Source organism: Rhincodon typus, chromosome 20, assembly GCF_021869965.1.
Source record: "Rhincodon typus isolate 14 chromosome 20, sRhiTyp1.1, whole genome shotgun sequence".
In the NCBI taxonomy this organism is placed as follows: Eukaryota; Metazoa; Chordata; class Chondrichthyes; order Orectolobiformes; family Rhincodontidae; genus Rhincodon; species Rhincodon typus.
In genome coordinates, this window is record NC_063351.1 from 17,381,045 (window position 1) to 17,404,660 (window position 23,616).

The 23,616-nt window shown below is 40.2% G+C and overlaps 1 protein-coding gene and 1 long non-coding RNA gene across 2 annotated transcripts; both read left to right on the forward strand.

The window, feature by feature from the left end:
* Window positions 1–2,144: 2,144 nt before the first annotated feature.
* LOC125485599 lies at window positions 2,145–3,213 on the forward strand. The gene is made up of 2 exons (XR_007264312.1): window positions 2,145–2,472; window positions 2,902–3,213. It is a non-coding gene; the product is annotated as an uncharacterized LOC125485599 (long non-coding RNA).
* Window positions 3,214–5,710: 2,497 nt separating this feature from the next.
* LOC125485582 (homeobox protein vex1-like) lies at window positions 5,711–19,439 on the forward strand. The gene is made up of 5 exons (XM_048609040.1): window positions 5,711–5,827; window positions 12,169–12,252; window positions 12,378–12,658; window positions 13,183–13,373; window positions 17,318–19,439. The coding sequence occupies exons 2-5, from the start codon at window positions 12,236–12,238 to the stop codon at window positions 17,606–17,608; spliced, it is 780 nt and encodes a 259-aa protein (XP_048464997.1). The 5' UTR covers window positions 5,711–5,827; window positions 12,169–12,235; the 3' UTR covers window positions 17,609–19,439.
* The last annotated feature ends 4,177 nt before the right edge of the window (window positions 19,440–23,616 follow it).

The following is a 23,616-nucleotide window of genomic DNA, read 5'->3' on the forward strand; positions in this document are numbered from 1 at the left end:
TGGAACAACTTGAATAGGAATATGTAGAGTTCTGGACCACAAATTTCAGTGTCCCCAAAAGACTGTTCAGTGGTCACCTACAACGTCATGGCAACAGGCATCTGCAACAGGTAGATTGGTGAGGATAAAGTCAAGCAAGTTATTCTATCTTGTTGTTTCCTTCACAACCTGCCCCTCACCAATTTGTGTAGTTATGCCTTTTAGGATTCAGCTATCTCAGTGACAAGTGGTGCTACAAGCCACTTTTGATAGTGCATATTAAAATCCCCCACCCAGAGTACATTCTGTGCTTCTTCCAATTGATGTTAAACATACAGCACTGCTTCAGCAGCTGAGGTGGGATGCAGGTGGGTTGTAGTATTGGCTAGTCAGTTGCCAATTTCTTTCCCCATGTTTGACTTGATGCCCTGAGACTTTAGGGGGTCTTCCTTCCCCTTTCCCAACCTTACTCAAAGATTCTGTATCATGCTGGAATGTTGCTCCAAGTGGTGTAAACTCTCTGGTAATTTGTTGTCTAAATTGTGAGTGCCAAAATATTTTCTGGTCTTCCGTGTAAGAGAGAAAAGAAAATTGAACCCAAAACCCTAAATTACACTTCTTTCAAGAGGATTATTAAACAGAGATCAAAATGAGAAGCCCCACTTGTTTTTCTCTCCTTGTTTCACATAAATATTAACAGAAAAATAATTATTATTTGCCAATTATCCCAGGCCAGGGATCAAACTGGGGCTTTCTACTTTGCAATGATTCATTACAGAGAGGATCAATGTTAAACTTATTAGATAGTGTCCAAACAGTTTTAACATGTGGAAAAATAATCTTCCAGGATGTCCTTTGTACCATCCTTAAGTTTCAATTTAAAAGGCCTTTATACATTTTCCCAGCATTTGGCTGTCAACTAGCTGAGTTCTAGCCCAAGCATTAATTTGGGTACTTCCATTCTTCAATTTCTCAACAATTCATTATTATTGCTGCAGTCCACCTAGAGAGTTCCTGAAGCACACACTGACAATTTAATGATAGCAGAAAGATAAGAATCCTGATAATTAATTCATCCTACATTGTCACTTAAGATATTAACGTGGGGACATATTTATCATCAGAACATATTCATATAAAGAAGCAATGTATAAATAGTAAAATCAAGATGATTTTAAATGTGGGACAGTCAGAATCATCAGATTTTAGAATGACACAGCATAGGGAAAACTATTTAGCCATGTGTGCTGAATGTTGCTATTGTCCAAAATACTTAGATTTACTTTGCATCATGAACAGCAGACACAACCTATACATGATTTTTGATGTGAGACTGAAAAGCATTGACTGAATCACAAAGACCAGTTGCCTCAATGAGTTCAGTTCCTGGGCTTAGTTCACCAATCTTAGCCAAAGTGGTATTGGGATGTTATAGCTTGTTGGTGAAAATTCAGCCAAATCTCACATTAATGATCATTATCCAGTGCTGCTGATTAGAAAATATATAAGTGTGGAAATTTAAAGGAATGGATGTGGTTCATCCACAGTGTCTACCGCAGGCCAATAGGCAGTACATCTTCATTGCCCTGGGTCACAATTAGGAAACAAATCATTTAGAAAGAATTTTGTAGGGAACCATTTCCAATGGAGCAAAATTATGTCAGAAGATATTGGACCTTCATTTCTGAAGAACCTACTCTGGATAAATACTTATTAGGTTATTTTTTTCACATGTTAAAACTGTTCAGACACATAACTAACAAGTTTAAAATACCAATTTTCTATTCCAGGCCAAATAATGCAATGATCATCAGGGGAAACTTCAGAACAGTTTCACACTTTTCATTGTTTCACATACACATATTGAAATAGACTAATTGCAAGAAATTGACACTGCATGTCTTTAATATTGACAATGCTATATTAATTGTATTTAAAAGATTGGATCTGTGGATATAATAACTGAAGCATGTAGCTCAGTTTTCTCATCTTTGACACCCATGATATTTGCTTGAACAGCAGTAAAAATCCTTGTACTCTGTCCTTGATGCCTGCGCCCTGTCATATCTGTTGGAGGGGAGGCAGTGAGATAAGACCGAAACTTACTGTAAACTCCTTGGAACTACGAGTTCTCCATTATATCATCATTTTGAATGCACTGACGCATAAGATGTATCAACAGATGATAATAAGAGCAATCTTTTCGAATATAGGACACATGTTAACAATGTACATTTTTCCTCCAACTCTTTTCCAATTATACATATCATAACTCTTCCACGAGCGTTTGTTAAATACGTGCTATTCCGTTTGAACGAGAGCTTTGTACTAAAAAATCTTGCAGGTGCAGCAGAGACCTTGGCCGGAGTCTGCAGCTGATTTTTTTTATATTCGAAAACAGTTACACTGTGTTGTTAAATAAGCCGTCAAGGTCTTTCAAACGGGATAAATGTGGATGAGAGACAGCTTCTCGGTATTCTGTCTGCAAGAGGGGTAAGTAGTGCTTTTGCAGTGAAAATTGATTGGGCATAATTACGAACAGAATAATATCAATGTAAATTTATACAACTGTCTGTTAAAATGAAAGAAAATGCATTATGTCCTAGTCTTAAGGACAGATGTGGTTAGGTGAAACTTTACCATAGCATAACAGTTAAGATATTTCAAGACATTTAGGAAAGCTTTTATAGAATCTCATAAACGAGTTCTTTTGTGTGTATAGTACATGTTTACGTCATCATAGAGCTTCTATTTTTATACACTGACAAGGATAAATTTGTTTTTGAGAAAAGCTTCGATTTGGTACCGAGACTAAAAATAACAACTTGAAATGAGCACCGTTGAATTTTCGCGTAGGTCTATGTAGTTGAATAATGCCGCGTGTCCAATTTTAATAAAGGCTTGTGAATGGTTTTATTACAGGACTGCACAGCACTTGCTGGGACTTCGCCTGTACTCGTTGTTCCTTTTTCCTATGCACATACCTCTTTGAGAATTTGGTCTAAAGAGGCATAGGGCATGGGAAAATGGGGCGATGGAGGCTGCGTCTTCTGCCCGCAAGCCATTGAAGAGAAGGAACCTGCGTCGTTCTAGGTCAACGCCAACCGCTTTGCTAAAGTGGCTGGCAAAATCTCTGAACGTCTTTCTTTTTCAACATGCTACTTTAAAATAAAATCAAACTGCCGAAAACTTTATATTTCTATGCATTGCTGCAATAAAGTCGTCAATATTCAATTTCATTGCCTGAGTGTCTTTGTTTCAAACTACTTTTCCACATCGGGTGCAAATCGAAAGTGGAATAATCTATTCAAGCACAGTTCTGATTAAACCAGTTATATATTTCAGAAATGGCATATTTTACAGCAGAGTTTTGTCAAATACATCACCAAATATACAACTCAAAGTGTCAGTCACTGTCAAAACCATTCAACCTGTCAGTCACATCTCGGAATTCCGAGTTCAAAAACACACACCCTATTTCTGGACAAGAGTAGTATAATATATATACAGACATGGGGTCAAAATACTTCCAACATTTAGAGACTGTAAATGTTCAACTGGAAAACATGCCTGGGGACGATTAATACAAAAGCTAAGCAACTGGTGGGAGTTCTTTTTCACTACTCAAGCTAAAAGAAACACATTAAAGTTCACGTGACAGTGACAAAAATACGAAAATAATCTAATCAAAATGTGTGGGAAAAAAAGGAAAGAGACTATGAATTAGCGTGAGGACTGTATTCTAAAAGTGCCTTTGTAGCTAATGCAAAACCACAACTTTAGAACTAAACTCACAATAGCTCCTTAAAGAAACCTCACCATTTATAAAACTGAATTAGAAAAGCCATTATTTTAGGTGGTGGTAAGGACAGTGACTCTCATTTTAAATGACGCAGAATCAAAGATCTAGTATTTAAATTTGCTTTGTTTTGGTTTGAAATTTTCCAATCCAGTAACCCATGCCAGTGATAACTGTCCGGTTATTTTAAGAGTGCATTGATTCTATTCGCCGTCCATGGCCAGTAACTGTTCGGTAGCTTTTGCCCCGGGTTTAAATGGAGTATTTCAGGCCGCCAGCTCCCAGCAAAAAGGTCTTCCAAAGCCGTTGGTTGTCAACCTCAAAAGTAAACTTACTACATTCCTTAAGTCTAGCAAAACAGAATAAACAAACGGTGGTTCTTCCAGGCTGTCTGCTTTAGAAAATCAAATTCTTTCTTTCTCAAGGGGTTATTGCCGGCAAAGTCTCTCAGGTGCCCATAGCATCACGTTAAATAGAAGCTAAAACAAGTGAAGGTATTACTATTTGACTGAGGGGGGCTTCACAGTTCCAACTGAGTCTATCCACGCTGGCGCGCAGGGGCGGGAAATATGTTCCGTGGATTTGCTTTAAAACAAATGGATTAGATGCCACCCGCCTACTGTTGTTTTTCGGACACCTTTGAATACAAGATACGGAACATGTTGCCCTCACTGTCAAACTCACTACCTCACAGTCACGCTGCAGTTCAGTGGATACCTGTAAAGATATGACATTTAGAGCGTGTGACCTATTCCTTACGAATAGTTCACAGATTTCTAACATCCGCAGTTCTTTGTTTTATTTTAAGGTTGATTTGGAAATGCGCTCTCACACTTTGGAGTTGGGTGATCTCAGTTTAGATTTGCAGTTGTATTAATATGCAGTTGCATTTATGTCACTTTTCTAGAAGAGATTACTGAGCCTTCGGGAGCAGGAACTCTGTTTGATTTTCTCTCAAACCAGGAAAGCAAAGATTTTGGAGCCCTCCCCCCTCCCGCTCACTCATGCCTTTCACCTTCCAGATTAAATAAAACAGCGTTATTCTTACACTGCACTCCCGAGGGCCGTCCCTCGGTGACGCCCAGAGCACATTCCCAAAACAACCTTAATTAAAACAAACAGCTGTGATGGTAGAAATCTCAAACAAAAACAGAAATCACTGGAGTATCTCAGCAGTTTTGGCAGCACCTGTGGAGAAGAAAAAGCGGAGCTTTACGGTGGCTCAGTGGTTAGCATTACTGCCTCACAGCGTCAGGGACCCGGGTTCGATCCCACTCTCGGGCAACTGTCTGTGTGGAGTTTGCACATTCTCCCCGGGTTTGCTCTGGTTTCCTCCCACAGTCTGATGATGTGCAGGCAAGGTGGATTGCCCATGCTGTTCAGCGATGTGGTGGGTTGTAGGGAATGGGTCTGGGTGGGATGCTCTGAGGGTTGGTGGGCCGAAGGGCCTGTTTCCACACTACAGGGATTCAATGACTGACGTTTCGGGCCTTCTCTGAAGAAGGGTCAGTGGATTTGAAACGCTAACTCTTATCTCCTCACAAATACTGCCCGTTCTGCTGAATTTCTCCAGCGATTTCTGTTTTTGTACCTTCCTATTCTGACACAATCTTCCACACTTATATTAATATTCCTTTCCTATTAAGCAAACTAAACATTTAATCCATTTTAATTCGGGCTGCGAGGACTCGAGTGGAACATAGAATGAGACAGTTAGTCAAGTGATTGGATACTCCGTTCATGCAGGACTAGCGGTGCCGACAGGAATTGCAGGCAACATTAATGGCGAGTGCTGGCGGTTGTTTGATGGGTAACGCCGGTAAGAAGCAGGGACACGAGTGGGCCATTCTGCCCATCGAGATTGCAGCTTCATTTAATAAGACCATTGCTGATCTGATGTAGCCTCACCTGCACTTTCCTGCTTGATCTGCATTAGGGTCAGACTTGGGTTTGCACTTAAAACGAGAGCTTCCCAGCTCGCGGTTCCTCACCGTGGCCAGGATTGTGGACAGTTCTGTGAGCGAACGGATACAACAAAATCATAAACTGGTATGTATGACCAGATCAGAACCAATCTCAAATGCCCAACAAAGTAAATGGCTTGCGTCCCAATTTTTTTTATTAACCTTTTGCTCTAATCAACCTATTTAGAGATGTTGTTGCACATCTAAAGACAGCAGATGGGACTTGAATCCGGGCCTCCCGGTCCAGGGGTAGGGACATTACAACTGCGCCACAGGAGAGTTTTCAGGCAGATGTGCAAAAGTAAATGATTTAAAATTGCGTCTTCGAAAACATACGGCATTTTTAAAATAACTAAGCGGCAACATGTTCATTTCATGTACTGTTTCAGAAGATTGAAACAAGGAGACCGTGAATTTGTAATATAGTCCCAGCAGACGGAATAAATATCTTTTAGGGATCAAAATGCAAGTGACAGCAGATGCTGGAAATCAGAAGCAAACGGAACAATGTTGGGAGTTTAGAGTCAACACAGTGTGGAGCTGGAGGAACACAGCAGGGCAGGCAACATCAGAGGAGCAGGAGAGTCTACGTTTCGTGCCTGAACCCTTCATCACAGCGGGGGAGGGGGAAGGGAGCTGGGAACTAAGTGAGGGGGTGGGGCTGGGCGTAGGTAGGTGGGATGGCCAAAGGTGGATGCAAGTAGGTGGTAGTGGGGTTTGGTCAGTGGGAAGGGAGGGAAGAAGATTGACAGGTCGTGTCAGGTCAAGAAGGAGGGATGAGAGGGAGGGTTGGACATGGGATGGAGAGATTTTGAAACTGGTAAATTCTATGTTCAGGCCATTGGCTGTAGGCTCCTGAAGCAGAATGTGAGGTGCTGCTCCTCCAGTTTGGGGGTGGCATCATTGTGGCACTGGAAGAGGCCCAGGAAGGACATGTCACCCAGAGAGTGGGAGGGGGAGTTAAAATGGTTAGCAATCAGAATGTATTGTTGATTATCGCGTATCACCACACCGAAACTGGAGGAGCAACACCTCATATTTTGCCTCACGAGCCTACAGCCCAATGGCCTAAACATAGAATTCACCAGTTTTAAAATCTCCCCACCCCCCCACCTCATCCCACATCCAATCCTCCCTCTCATCCCACCTCCTTGACCTGACACAAACCTGCCCATCTTCTTCCCTACCTATCTGCCCCATCCATCCCACTGACCAATCCCCACCAGCCCCTACCTGCATCCATCTATCACCATCCCACCTACCTTCCTCCAACCCCATCCCTCCTCCCTCTCACCTCCTTGACCTGACACAAACCTGTCCACCTTCCCTCCCACCTATCCGCCCCACCCTTCCCACAGACCAATCCCCACCACCCCCTACCTGCATCCATCTATCACCATCCCACCTACCTTCCTCCAACCCCATCCCTCCTCCCTCTATTTATTTCCCCTCTCCCTTTCCCCTCCCCAGTTCTGAAGAAAGGTCCTGACTTGAAACATCAGCTTTCCTGTTCCTCTGATGCTGCCTGTGTTCCTTCAACTCCACACTGTGTTGACTCTGACTCCAGCATCTGCAGTTCTTGGTATCTTTGAATGTTGGGGTTCACTTGCAGTCCTGAGTAAGGCCTGCAGTCCAACTGTAATACAACCTGGGAATTATAGGTGGGCTTTTGCCAGAAATGCCTCACCATCAAAACGTTAATAACATTTGGACCCACTGTGCTCACTAAAGTATTTAATGCTAACAATGTTACAGGCTTCTCCAAACTCTGAGCAGAACCTTACAGGTATGTACTTTCCTCATAGACAGCAAGGCTTTCCGAACTAGAAGAAATACTCAGCTATTGCATCACAAAAAAAGGCATAGTTGCACCCCAAGACTTTAATTGAACACTCAGCAGTTAATGGGAACCATTATTTTAGCCAAATATTGAAATGACTAATAGAATGGAAACAGAACTTCAACATGTCCTTAATTCCATTGAAACACAACAATGAAACATTATTTTGAGACATGGATAACGTGATACTTTTAAAGACAGGTCCAAAATGGCCATGCAGGACATTCTCAATACCGACATTTAGACACAAGTGGGTGTGCGAATCAGATAGGAATGTAACAAAAACAGAAGTTGCAGGAGAAACTCAGCAGGTCTGGAGAGAAAGCAGACCTTCCAGTTCAGTAACTCTTCTTCAGACAGGAATGTGTTGTGTTTAGTCTGGAGCAGAATTTCTGCGATTAACTTTCTTCAAATTTCACGATTGTTTTCCCCGAACATCTGATTTTGTAACAACTCCACATCTGCTTTGCTCCAGTTAAGAGCTATTTGACTTTGGTGGAAGTTTTAAAACAATCGATTGCTATTGAACATGCCAGCCCAATGGGGTTAGAAATTCAGCCTAGTACATCAAAACCTCTCAATGTTAGCCATGATTGGCATATTCCCCGTGACCTGACATCCATTTGTAAATGTTTTGACCTACTGAGGTTTTACTCAGTAAACCTGATGCATGCAGGCAAGTTGTCTTTTGATTTTCATCCTGAGCTGTAGCAAAGGTCTCATCATATTTTATAATTACAGCCATTCTCTGAGTTATAAAATAAAAAAAGCTTCTTACTTTTTGTAAAATATCAAACATTTATCACATTTTATTTAAGAACACACTATTTGGATACATTTGACATCTCACTTCATTGTGTATCTGATGTTCTTTAATTTAATGCCAGTTGTCTGAAAATGGATGAAATGTTCACCTCTGCCCTTCCCAAAGCACTTGTTGTTAAATTCAAAAACAATAAAAATCAGTAGGCTGTTAATTTAACAATACTAAATAAGTACACGTTAATTGCCAACAAAAGTATTTGCAGAAGAGAAGGGGAATGAAATGAGACATAATTGAGTCAGATTGTTACAAAACTGCTGCTTTGTGATGATATTGTTGGGTAGAAAAAAATGGTCCAAAAAGATATGCTGGTTAGGTGGATTGGCCATACTAAATTGTCCATAGTGTCCGGGGATGTACAGGTGGGGTGGGTTAGCCATTGGACATGTGGAGTTACAGGGATAAAGGCGGGGCGGGGGATCTGGAAAGGATACTGTTCGGATGGTCATTGTAGACTCGATGGGCCAAATAGCCTTCTTCTACACTGTCGGAATTCTGCGAAAGAAAAGGTTTTTTAGAAGGACATGATGATAAAGCCGACAAGTATAGGCCTGTCAGCCTAACATCCATAAAGGGGAATCCTTCAGGTAATAATGTGGGGGAAAATAATTGGCATTCGAAGCATATGGTTTAATGAATGAAAATCAGTGCGGATTTGTTAAAGGTACATGGTCTTTGACTAACTGAATCAAATTCTTTGAAGAATAATGGAGTGAGTTATGAGATTAGTGTGGTTGAAATGAATATGAACCTTCAAAAGGTGTTAGATAAAGCACCATGTAAGAAATTACGAGATTAAAGGGAGCAGCAGTTTTTTTTAGCAGATTAGAGGGAAGCATACAATGATGTTCTCCAAGCATCATAATTAGAAGCACTGCTCTGGTATTAATCATCTAGATATAAATTAGGGCACAAGGTTTCCTATTGACAGAAGACCTGGAAAGGTAGTTAACAGGAACAAGCAGACAAATAGACTTTGGAACGATTTAAGCAGACTGTGAAATCGACATATATATGGTGGATGATATTTAATACAGGGTATTGTGAAGGAATTTAGTCAGACCATATAAAATAGGAGCAGAGGTAGGTCCATTCAGACAATTGAGTCTGCTCTGCCACTCAATGAGATCATGACTAATCTAATAGCCTACAACTTCACTTTCCTGCCTTTTCCCCATATCCTTGATTCCTTTACTGATGAAAAATCTGTCACTCTCAGCCTTAATGAATTAGCCTCTTCAGCCCCCTCTGTGGTAAAGAACTCTACAGATTCTCTACCCTCTAGGAGAAAATATCCTCACCTCTGTCTTAAATCAGTCATATATTTATTTAGTTACTATAAATTTACTTTTCTAAATTTACTTTGACATGGAAAATGAGAAGAGAAACAGAGATTTAAAGGTGTAGGCACAAGCTTGCAGAGCAAGTTGTTAAAAGACCCGGGTGATAACGGATGTTACACTTGTGGAAGAAGTATCTTTGGAATTACATAATAAATTAAGTAAAAGATCATATGTCATAATTTAAAATAGAGCAAATGCCTTGGTGATTTAACAAATATGGCTTCTGCGGTGTCTTTAGTGGCATTGTGGTCTGGCCGGGCATACCAATGGGTGAGATTAGGTGGCTTCAATGTCAGCTTTCTACAGTGGTGGAGAACGTGGTTCTTTTCTTTTTACATGACCTTGGGAACCCATTAGTCTGAATTGAACAAAGATGGCCTTTGTCTTAATTTTTTAATATACGATTTCTGTTATTAATATAAGCACTGGGATATGGCAACTTAAACACTTTTGACTGTATTTTTTGTAAAATTGCAAGTGACAATTCATTACTATTCTATTCTAATATCCCTCATCCCATAGCTGTATTGGGAAGTTGATATGGTGGGTCCTTTCTGACTATCTATTTCATCCTCGATGCCTCAATTTCTTTTTAAAATTAATGTTTCTTTAAATTTTCTCCTGGCCCTTCCCTCCCCATCCCTGCAAATATGTCCAGCCTGAGTCCTTTGTGACCCCAGTCCCTCCTTTGCCCCTACTATTAATGAATAGGGTTTTTTGAACTCTGGACTTCTTTCTCTAAGTCTCAATCTCCTGCATTGAAATATATCTTACAATCTGTCCCCTTAGTAGACTTTTAGATATTTCCCCGGATGCCTGCACGAAAAGAGCTTACTTCTTTGCTAGAGGTACAAGATACATACAGAACTAATCTAACCAGATTGGGCAAAACTGCTCCCGCCACCCATATATGAATGAGAACCAGAGGGCACAGCTTTAAAGTAATTGGTAAAGGAAACACAAGTGACATGAGGGAAAACATTTTCACGCAGCGACTGGTTAGCGACTGGAATGCATTGCCTGAGAGTGTGGTGAAAGCAGGGACAATCTAAGTTTCAAAAGGAAAAGATTTTAGACTGTTATATAAAAAGGACGAATGCGCATGGTTACAGAGAGAAGAGGGGGATGGCGCTGGGTGAGATGCTAATTCTGAGCCCTTGTGCAAAAACAGGCACTCCTTATGGCCTCCTTAACAATAGCACCATTCAGTGACTGTGTGAGGTTGCTGGTCGCCAATCTGACTACGCCCCTCATCTGGTTCTGAAAAATCTACTCATGTAAATTATAAAACTGTGATCTTCCCTGACACGTTTAAATCAAGCGTGCCACTGAGCTGGCGCCGAATATATAAATTGCACTGAGTTCATAGCTGATTCAGTGAAGAACAATCACTTATTCAATTCCAATTATCATTTTCAATTACAATGTCCCAAAAAGAGAAAACGCAGGCAGCATTAGTCGCTTCCTCTGTGAAGGACAGACACTTGTTCATCAAAATCATTCCCGTCGGATCTCAGTAAATGACAGCACAAACTCATCCTTCCATTCCAGGCGTGATTAAATCTTGTCTCCACAGTTTAACACAGAAATAAATTAGACCATTGTATGTAAATGATTAATAGATGCAACAAAGCGAAACAAGACTTTATAACCACCTTCCCCTTTAACGACTTCAGTATAAAATATCATAAAGTTAGCACTCGCATGAAATGGTGCCCATCAAATGCAGATTTTTACTCGAATATCCGTAATGTTTTTGATGACATTGTCTGGTCCCGAGGTAGATATTTCCAACCTGGAAGAACGGACCGAATGGTCTCAATCTGTTTCAGAGATAGTAGGAACTGCAGATGCTGGAGAATCTGAGATAACAAGGTGTAGAGCTGGATGAATACAGCAGGCCAAGCAGCATTTTTTCCCTCCGGAAAAACCTCAGTGGATCTCTCTCCCACTGCAATTCTCTCGTAATCTCTTCGGCCTTGAAACTGCTCGACCACGTCCTGAAGCAAACCGGGTACTACAGCCACATCACCTTTCTTAGTACCTGCCTACGGAACCGGTATCAATGCTGCTTGGCCTGCTGTGTTAATCCAGCTCTACACCTGGTCTCAATCTATGCCTTAATGTTTCCGAGGCTGACATGTAGTTGCCCCCTTTGGAACGCTGTCAACAAAAAGAAATCTGTGACAAAGAATAAATAGTTTGATCTGATTCCGCAATTACTGTTCCCCCCTCCCCCCCCCCCGTCCCATTTTAATCCCGGATCTCTCTCCTTCTCTCCCACCCCCACCCCCCATTGCAGTAACTGTGTTGTGTTTAGGTCAGATAATCATATCTGTCGGTTGGATTCACAGTATTTACCTTGAGTTAATTCATCACCGACACTTATCGGTATATTGATAATGTCATTTTATTTCTAGTTGAACTTGGCGCCACATCTCGATATCCTCAATTTATCACGTCGTGTATTCATGGTTCTTCTGTCGGATGTTGCAAGGGTCTGCTGGTGAGTCAAACTCTTGTTTATTGGAATCCTTGCTTTGATGTAGAGGCGAATTTACTCACCAGTGTAAGAAAAAGCCCCATAAATACTAGCTGTTCCTGACACCGCCGCGGCTCTCTTGTGCTGGGGGTTGAGGATGCTGGAGGTCCCCTATTCTGTGGAGTGGCTTGCTCAGAGCAGTCTGAGACTGGGTGGGCCTGGGCAGCATGTCGGCCTGTGCCATGACCGAGACAGACAATCGGCCGGCAGCAACCAAGCGTTCCCTGTCCAACAAGAGACAGGAGATGGTGACCTGTGCAGAGCCGACACAGCACACAACAAAGACAGAAGGATTCCCAATAAAGGCAGCCCAGTAAGGATCAAGAACCAATGGGGCAAAACTCCACAGGGAGCTTCTGAATCCCCTGGTAAGTAATGAGTGATGAGTAACTAGCAACGAAGGGACATCGTACTCCTTAATGAACTATGGTTTCAACTTAGATCCCCTTTTCCGGTCTTAAACTTTTTTTTACTTAGTAGATTTATCCCCTTGTCGTTTCCCAGTCTTCACCCAGCTTTCTTTAGCGTTTCCACCCCGTGTGACGTTTTGTATAATGGATTCGTTTAGAAAAGATAAATCTAGAGGTAAACTGACTTCTGGAGCTGGAATCGAAACCCAGCTGACCTGGTTTCAAAGAAGGGTCCAGACCCGAAACGTCAGCTTTCCTGCTCCTCTGATGCTGCTTGGCCTGCTGTGTTCATCCAGCTGTACACCTTGTTATCTCAGATTCTCCAGCATCGGCAGTTCCTACTATCTCTGACCTGGTTTCAAAGACTAGACAGGTTACAGCGGAGGGTTGGCCTTATGCATTTTACTGGAGAAGACCAAGCAATTGTCTCCGGTGGTTTGCACCAACCTTCAATGAGCAGCATGTTTGCTTTTTCTAAACAGTGACCTGCGGAGTTAGTGCTTCCGGGGACAAGGACTCCAGAACCGAGGAATGGGCTGATCGCCGGCGGCTCCGCACTGTCTTCACGGTGGAACAACTGCGCGTTCTCGAGTTGAGTTTCCAGTGTCAGCAATACCCGGGATCCGAGCAGAGGCGGAATCTAGCTGGAGAGCTTCACCTATCCGAGACACAGGTGAGAACTTCCCCCTTCTCTACTTCGGCCCATGTCCATGCTCAGCTGACCCTTTCATATGCATCCCTCTAACATTGGCGGACTAAATGAGTGGATAGACGGCTCATAACCAGCTTCTGTCTTTTGCACCTTATCATCAGCCTTGGGAAAAGTTTTCATCTCATGCTGCCACCTAACTTGGCTAAGAAGGGAATTCTTGTCCAGCTACCCAGGGAACACAGATTTTACTCTGCTGTCGAATAGCACAATGAAATTATTGGGCAGTGTACAGTATGTGAAAACTCCCAAAGTATTTCCATACAATAATAGGGAAACTGTTTCCAACCCTCAACTTATCCATACACAGCAAGCTCCTTTGGTTTTTATGCCATTGAGGGAATGATTGAAAAGAGTTCTGTTGAAAGGCCATCACCAATCTAAACCATTCACCCCATTTCTCTCTACTTGGCCCAGGCAACCCATATTCAAGTCCCATCCACTAGGGTGTCTAATTTGAACAGATTGATTAAAAATAGTTATTTCTCTCCAGAAACCTACTGCACATTTCCATCATATTCTGTTTTATATTAGATTTCCAGCATTTTCAGTATCTCGCTTTTACTGATTTGATTAGATTGGTCGTTTCCACACTTAAAACAGCCAATATCCGACCAGTGGATCAGTGACAGGGATTCAAAAAACTTCAGATATTGTGGTTTTGCAATGAAAATGACATACGACCAGCAGGTTTTTTTATTGCAAAATTATGCTTTATTCGTAGAAATTATGTACATAATTTGGCGCGGCACAGTGACTTAGTAATTAGCACTGCTGCCTCACTGCACCATAGAGCTGGGCTCAATTCCAGCCTTGGGCAACTGTCTGTGTGGAGTTTGCACATTCTCCCCGTGTCTGCGTGGGTTTCCTTCAGATGCTCCGGTTTCCTCCCACAGCCCAAAGATGTGCAGGTTAGGTTGATTGGGCATGCTGAATTGGCCCATAGTGTCAAGAAATGTATGGGTTGGGTAGATTAGCCATGGGAAATACAGGGTTGCAGGGATAGGGTGCGGATTGGTTCTGAATGGGATGCTCTTTGGAGGGTCAGTGAGGACTTGATAGGCTGCATGCTTCCACACTGTAGGGATTCTATGATTCTGTGATATGAAAGGCCCTAAAATGGTCCTATACAGTCTGTAGCAAGAAAGAAAGCAAACAACATTTAAATTTGACATCCCTCAGATCACCTCTGCAGTTGCAAAAACAGAGGTGTTTCCAATCATGGAGGAAAGTATTTACATTAATTTTCAGGCAAAGAGGGTGTCTGAAAACTGAATGGACCCCTGTTATACTTGGGCAGAAAGGCCTGAGATGGTGGCCTTTCCCTACTGCGCCTTGGTGGCACCTTTTTTTAATTTCAAAAATATACTTTATTCATAAAAGTCAAATGCATACATAGTCACTACAGCAGTTCAATTCTGTACAGTTTTTGCATTTGGGGAACAAACAAACCCAAGGCATTTCTTTCTTATACAAGATTATGTTTACGTACATTTGAAGCACCCGGAGGGTTCAATAACTGAATGGAGCCCCATTATACTTTGGCAGAAAGTCCTTAGATAATTGTCTTTTCCCACTGCGCCTTGGACGCAGCTGCCCCAAGAACAGCTTTGGCTGAAGACTATTTAGTCAGAATTGCCACATTGTATGGCCAGATTTTCAAAAGTCAAAACCAGCTCACATTAAAAAGCCCTTGGGAAGTCAAGACTGCTACAGTTGAGTGACCAATACTTGGAGTCTTTGGGAAGGTTATGTGTTATCTTAATTGGCCTAGATACAAAACAATCATGTTGTAACACACAGTTGCAATGCATTGCTCCCACCTCAACTGTTACTGCATCTGGCCAGAGACTGTAAACCCTAGTGGACAGTTCGTGGGGAACGTAAAACTTTTGTTTTATCTTTTGGCTAATATTCAGTTTATAAAAGTGTTGCAGTGCTGCATCTGAAAATACTACTCAGAAAACTGCCTTCCAATGCTCCCAGACTCCATTACCATCATGCCAGTGCCACTAAAGGCCAGAATCTGTTTTTTTTGTACTGACATTCCAACATTTTCCCAACCTTCTGCCTACTCTTGTTGCATATGGAATATTGAATTCAAACATGCTCTCACCCTATTTTCAAACTAAATCTTCAATTTAAAAGGTCCAGTCGAAATAGGTAGAATGTGTTATGGCCAAATTTATAACACACACTATTGGCAAATGTCTCAAGCATCATGGAGTCAGAGAATTCCTCGAGTTATTATATACAAACACGGGCATGGATTGCCAGGTTATTATATGACTAACACTCCCACAATAATCTGTAGTAAAAAGATCATTTGATTTATTCAATTGCCATAAAATAATGACCTCCTAATATGTTAAAAGTACATGGGTTGGCATTCTATTTGACCCTGAACTGAACCTCAAACATCTAACCCCTAAAGCACCAAGCCAACCTACTTCAAGGTCCATTCATTTACCCTACTTTCAGCTTTACCCCAGCACATTCAGTGCTGAAATACTTCTCCAGTACCTCATGATCTTTAGAATGGACTATATCAATGATTTCCTGGCTAGCCTCCCAACTGGCGCATTCCATAAACCTGAGCTCATCCAAAACTTTACTGACTGTATCCTAACTACCACAAAATTCCCTTTTCTTGTTGACCTACATTGGCTCCCAGTCTGCTAATACCCCGGTTTTAAAAATTTTCAACGTTGCTTTCAAATCTATCTTCATCATATACCCCAAACCTCCTCACAGCCCCATGTTATCTCACTCAGTGGTCTCACCCCTCACTATTTCTAATCTCCTTCAGTCATACAAGCATCAATGATATTGGAAGATTCCAATTCTTGCACATCTTCAATTTTCATCATTCCATTATTGGTAGCCCTGCCATCATCTTTCTTTGCCCTAAGACCTGAAATTCCTGCTCTAAAAATCTCCAGTTATTTATCTCTCTGCCTTTAAGAGACTGTCAAATTACTTTTATTGACTAAGCTTTTATTAATCTGTGCTATGTGGCTTGGTGCCCAATGTTGTTTGCCAATGCTCTTTTGAAGCAACATGGAATGTTTTACTACATCATATCTAGTATAAGGTAACTTCTTGTTTTTAAGGCAGCATATCCTCTGGCTGACCATGTGAAATTCCATTGGCGATCTTGCTAATGTTTATCATGACATGGAGTTCTTCTATTCCCAGTGTACATTAACAAATTTCAGCAGGGAAACAATACGAATCCCTGGGTTACAGAGGAGGAAAAAATTCACCTTGGAATTGTTCAACGACCTTTGCTAAAAAAATGTCTAGCATTGTCAATTTTGTGTAAAGCAGGAGCAGACTTTATTGCATGCTTCCTAAACCTTGAACAGCATAGCAATGTTTCCTGTCCAAACTCAGAGAGCAAACAGTGGCAATTTGAGTGAGTTGGTGGGGCAAGCTGGAAACCATGGAGTCATAGCCCTGTGAGTCACTCACAGTAGGCTGATTTTCTTTTGTTAATTCATGGATGTGAGCACTGCCAGCAAGGTCAGCATTTATTGACCATGTCTAATTGCACTTGAGAAGGTGATAGTGAACCACCTTGAATTATTTCATTCCATGTGGTCTAGGTACTCCCACAGTATTGGTAAGGATGATTTGCACAATTAAAGCAAAAAGGAAATGGGGTCGTAATGTTCTAATGCTGCAAAGTAAGGACATTTTTCATGGTCAACAATATTTTGCACAGTTCCTGATGTCAGTCATGCTATCTGCTTGCATGAGTATGAAGTAGAAAAAGCATGCATAAGGGTGTGCAGGAAGGAAAATTTATTGTTTGTGCCCAGGTACTTAAGATCATAGAAACCCTAAATGGCTTGAAACCAGATGTTCATTTATTTGTGCTGATGCTGTTTCATATTCATTTTCAGGTCAAAACATGGTTTCAAAATCGTCGAATGAAACTCAAACAGCAGCTTCAAGATGCTCAGGCTGAGGCATTTAAGTCAAGATTGTTTCTTCAGTATTTCTCCAATCCTTATGTCTCCATTCAAAGTTTTTATCCCATGACAGATTCTAGCTGTGTTGCTCATTTCAACGAATTTGGACCTCACCATACACAGACTTCTATGCCTTTACGTTCTCTTGACCATCAGTCAAACTTACCTCAGAGCAATGCAAAAGCCACTCCTTGTCGATTCCATCCATATCTGCGTATCTAATAAAGAAATACATTTATGGTAACATAAAATGCACATCAAAAGAATAATTATAGACATTCTTTCATCAGGCAACATATTATAGTATATTTATTTTTTCATCTGTTTTTGCAATCATTCGTAGGACATTATTGCAATTGTAGGTACTAAATCGTGATGTCTTGAAAATGTTCATCAGTAATCTGTGCTGAATAATCCACCCTAAGTCAGGTTGTGCTGAGAGTAAAGCATTGGTTTGCATTATTGTAATATACATTCCTTTTTATTTGTGAATTTTTTGATAGATTACACAGGAGTTTTCAAAGGAGTTACTGCAAGAATACATACAAAGTTATATGACAGAATATGGTTTCTGTAAGAGAGAGTTTCTGGCTCACAATATCATATACACTGGATAAAATATTTATTATTATTTCCCCGTGGTAAGCTTCAGAACTTATTCTTTTGGATTTTTCTCCTGGAATACTCTAGAGCTGATTCCAAACTGAGATATGAATTTGTAGAAACAGACAGCACCAAGGCATCTAAATGACAATCTCTCCTGAATATTATTTGTGGAACTGCTGTTCTGAACAGTCATTGGACAGCAATAAGGAACAGGAACCCTGTTCATTCATTTCTTTTTCTTGCAAACTTATAATGCTACCTCTTCTGAGATTTGTGACTCAGCCTAAAAAAAATACATAGTTTGGTTTCACCTAAAGTATTATTTACATCAGCTTATACATGACATTTTCATATTACAGTATTGAACTTGATCTATAATAGTACTAGTAGTGGTATAGGAAAAACATGGAAAAGAAAGCATTCTGCAATGAGCTGTAATGTAAAGTGTGTTCACACTGTAATAATATAATTACTTCACGTGGATTAGAGAGTCATTTTAAAATGATAGGCCAATATTTGCAAATTGATTGAAATGAGGTTCTTGGTGATAATGAGGCAGTAATCCAGTTTAGGTACTTTGCAAATCAAATTTTGAAAATATAATTACCAAATGGCACAGTAATAGATGATGTGATTCAAAGGCAAATTTGTTCAAATGGTGATATAATGCCCTTTTTAAGGTGTGGTCCCTGAAGCTATAACGGGCTGAGATAAGATGGATAAGGAAAACTTCTTCCTGTTAGCTGATGAAGGAGAGGGAAACAGAGATTTAAGATTTTAGGCAAGTGATGCCTTGGGAATATGAAGAATTGTTTTATGCAGTGAATGGCAATGACTGTCCATGAGGTTAGTGAAACAGGAAATAATCAATGGTTTCAAGAGGAAAATGGATAGCACTAACAGTAAATAAACCTTTAGGCCCATGGGTATAGAGTAGAGGAATGGGACTGTCTGGATTGGTTCATGATGAGCCAGAATGAATCCAATGGACTAAACAGTCTCACTCAGTGTCATAAGTAGCTCTGACACAAAATACATAATACAATTAGTTCAAATTCCTCTGTCTCTTTCTGAAAGTTTAGCAGACACATTAACCCATTTATTTAAGGCTGATTAATGCCTCTGGTTAAACTGCAGTTTGGAAATTTAGGCAATGTGTTGTGATGTAATTTGGTCTTCAGTAGTATTCTATAACTATGTTGAAAGTAACTAATAAAACTACATTATTTCTAATCTAATGAAGATGAGAAATAAATGTCAAAATTTTGCTATAGAAGGGAGATCAATTCCACTTGGTTAAACCTTTACAATAACATAAAGGGAAACTTTTGTTCCAGTAAAATGGGTGAGGGTGTTATTTTATTATGAAGTGACATGGTTACAGCCACAAATACAGGTTTCTTTTATGTTTTCAGAAATGCATTGTGCTCTAAGGTTACCCACCTAAAATGGGCCTTGATACTGAGCAGTTTCTGACCCACGTATATACAGATATGTGCATCAAGAGCAGACTAGACCATTTGGAACTTTCAGTCTGATCCACTATTTGATAACATCTTGGTTGTTTTGAACAAGGCTTCAATACCACTTTCCTCTCCTTTGACTCTCTTGTCAATCAAAAATCTAAAACTCAGCCTTAAAAATATTCAATGACTCTGAGCCCGGTGCTACCTTGGGAAGAGAATTCCCCAAACCAACAACCTCCTAAGAGAAAAAAAAAATTGTCCTTATCTCTGCGTAAGAAGAAATGTATTTATTTTTTAAACTGTGTTCCCTAGTTCTAGTTTCTCCTTCAAGGGGAAGCATTTGTCAAGAAGTGAGCATTTTCAGGAAGTCTTGTTTTTGAGAGAAAATGTTGAAGTTTAGATTCATGTTAAGTGATTTGCTTTATCCAAATTTTGACTGGTACAATTTTGGTTGTAACTGACACCAATCCCCTGATGTTTTCATTCCAGTCAGGCTATGGACTGTTCACCACTATCATTGAGCTATATTCATGATCTTACAATACAGGTCTTATATTTGTACAACACAAAGCTGTCTCTTTATAATAAACACATATACATATTTTATCAATCATGTGGTCCTTTCCCATTGACAACTAAATAGTTCTACTTTGCCCTCCTTTTACTAAGTCACCTCCTGTTCTCCTGACCCCTGTTTCTATCATGAATAATGTTCCAAGAATCCCATCTATTGCATCATGTCCATAATGCAAAATGCCTAAGGGTCCACTGAGCATCTTCCTCAATGCGTACCCAAGACTAAATCCATCATGGCTTTTGTCTGTTCAATACTAAGCATGTTTCACTGCAGTCAGTGCTAATCTCCACCATGGCCTCATTCTCTTTTCATAACATATTTCCCACTAACCTTTCTTTTAGAATTGAATCTCACTAACTCACACCCTTTACTCTACAAAAGTGTGATAAGGCCGGCAGATAGATATTGTGAAAATCGTGATTTTTTTTAATACATGCTGCACTTCACTCTTTTTTCAATGGGAAGATGGATGATTCAAGCAATGCAACCTTGCAACTAATTGACATTGACACATATGGCCATGACCATTTGGAATTGTGTTGCAATGCTATAGATATGCTGTCAGAGAGAGTACATGTCAAAAAGTACTGCACAGAGTGCATGCCAGAAAACCAAGTGAGTCAGTTGAACCTGTATCAGTTATTCAATTAGTCCCAGTCCCCTGCTTTTACACATTTTGTTCCTTTCAAATATTTATCCCAATTATCTTTTAAAGATTGAAAATATTTCCAACACCCTTTCAGATAGTGCCCTTCACAGTATGTAGCATAAACATTACTTTCTTCAAGTTGCCTCAGGTTCTTTTTGCCAAATCTTAGTCTGACTAACCCTTCCACCACTAGAATGTTTCTACTTAGGTACTTAATCAAAACCTTTAAATATTTCAGACACCCCTATTAAAAATTTAACTTTATCTGCTCTAATGAGGACAACATAAGTTTGTCTAATTATTTTTCATGTAACTGAAGCCCCACATGCCAGCAATCTCAAGACTGTGACAGCTTTTCTAAAGTATGTAGTATTCAGAAATAACAACAATTCTCCCCCTGAGCCGTACTGAATGTTTTGCAAGTGTTTAGCAGAACTTTTTTACTCTATGCCTCTGTTTATAAAGCCAAGGATGCTATATGATTCAAATACTTATACAAGACTTGTGACTCTCAGGTTCCTCTCTTCTGCAATCACTTCAAAGTTGCAGCATTGACACTGTCTCACCTTACTCCATATTTCTCTGCATTAAATATGATCTGTCATGAATCTTATTCAATTCACCCACCTGTATATTTGCTTCTGAAATCTGTTACCATTTTCCTGACCGTTTGGTACATTTCCAAGTTTTGTGTCAACTGGAAACTGATACAATTCAATGTATTCTGAAATCAAAGTCATGGATATAGGTCAAAAGTTACAGTGATTCCAACAGTGACCTCTGGGGAACACAACTGCACACATCCCTCAATCTGAAAAATAAGAAGGTCTGCTTTCTGTCCCTTAGACAATTTTCTACCTGCATGGCTACTGTCCTTCAATCTCATGGACTCAATTTTACGAACAAATCTGTTGTGTGATACAATATCAATGTTTTTGAAAGTCTATAAATGCAACATCAATCTCAATCCTTACCAACATGCTCCATATTTTATCAAGTATCTCAAACAAGCTCGTCAAACATAATGTGCCTTAACACAACCCTGGTGCCTTTCATTTATTAACTCACATTTTTGCAAGTGAAAATTAATTTTGCAGTGGATTAGGTGTCACCCCGGCACAGAAATTTCATTGACTGAATCCTCTTGTTCTTGAGTTTATCCATCCTCTTTAAAGAAGGGTGTAATGTTTGTGCTCCTCCAGTCATCTCGTACTATTATCCAAGGAGGATTGGATGATTGTAGCCAGTATGCATTTTCAACCTTTATTTTGCTCAGCGACCTTGGGCACATTTCATTCAAACTACATGAAATTTCTACATCAACGTTTCATCCTAATCATGTTCTCTACTTCCTATTCCATTACTGTGCCATTGGCAGCATCCTGACCTTTAATGAAGACATGAGATACTGATGTAATATCTCAAGGGTGGCCTTTGCATCCATGAAACGTTTCTTTTTAGTACCTAAACAGCCCCAGTCTCTTCATATTTTGCCGTCAAGGAAGACACTGTATGAATGTAAGTTCATTATTTTATCACTCCAGGGTGTGTTCTGAGGAAGGATCACTGGACCCAAAATGTTAACTCTGTTTTTTCATTCACAGATGCTGCCAGACCTGCTGAGCTTTTCCAGCAACTTTGTTTTTGTTCCTGATTTACAGCATCCGCAGTTCTTTCGGTTTTTATATTGACAAGTGTACCGCACATTAAGATTCTTCTCCTTTAACTCATACTAACTGATATCTTCATGAAAACCTAATTCTCTTGTGAAAACCAGCAAGACACTTTTCAAATGGTCTCCTGTTCTGTGATGCTATAACCCTACAAAACCCCATCAATGGAATCAATGAATGGTAACAGAGCAGCAAGAGGTCTTTCAACCCATCATATCTATGCCAGCTCTCAGCAAGAACAACTCAGCCTAATCCCACTTTCTTGCCTCTAAGCCCTGCAATTTTTTTTTTCTCGATGGCTTATCCAGTTCCTTTTTAAAAGGCCATAATTGAATCTACCCTGTTACATTCTAAGGCGAGGCATACCAGATCCTAACTATTCACCGAATTAAAAATGTTGCCCTTCATGTCATTTGTTGGTTATTTTGTCAATCAACTTAAATCTGTTTCCATTGGTTCTTGACCCTTCCACCAAGGGAAATAATTTCTTTCCACCTGTTCTGTATAGATTCCCCTATGGTTTTTGAATACTTCTATTCAATCTCCTCTTAACCTTATATGAGCAAAGACATTCCCAACTTTTCCAATCTATCCATGCAAATTTATTTGTTCGTCCTTGGAAGCATTCTCAGAAATCTTTCTAGTATTCCACATAAAGCTAATCAAGGTCCTAAGTGGCTTTTCCCTTATTTTAAAATTGTGGCCCCGTTTCTAGACTCCCTAACTAGAGGAAACCTCTCCTGTCTCTATCCCTTTAATCATTTGAAGATTTCAATGAGATCATTTTTCAAGCTTCAAAATTCTAGAGAATACAGGCCCAGTTTCCACATTCTTTCTTCCTAGGACAGTCCTGCTATTGTAGGAACAAAACTGACAAACCTTTGTTACACTTCCTCAATGACAATGTTGATCCTTTCTAACATAAGGAAACCAAAACGACAAACAGTACTTCAAGTGCAGTCTAACCAATGTTCCAGACAACTGAAGAAAGACCTGACTATTCCTGTACTCAAACCCTCTTGCAATAAAGGCTAACAGGCCATTAGCTTTCCTAATAACCTGCTGTACCTGCATGTTAGCCTCCAGTGACCTACTGACAAGGACACCCATGTCCTTTGGATATCTGCACTTTACAACTTCTTGCCATTTAAGAGATATTCTGTCCATCTGTTCTTCCTACGAAAGTGGATAACTTCACCTTTATCTACTAACCAAGTCTGTCCAATCCCCTTTGAAGTGGCTTTGCATCTTCCTGACAG

Bases quoted from the DNA above. Each gene is read 5' to 3' on its own strand.
- LOC125485582 (XM_048609040.1), top strand. The intron at 12,659-13,182 runs GTAAGTAATGAG...TTTTCTAAACAG, and splicing joins GGGAGCTTCTGAATCCCCTG to TGACCTGCGGAGTTAGTGCT. The intron at 13,374-17,317 runs GTGAGAACTTCC...ATTCATTTTCAG, and splicing joins TTCACCTATCCGAGACACAG to GTCAAAACATGGTTTCAAAA.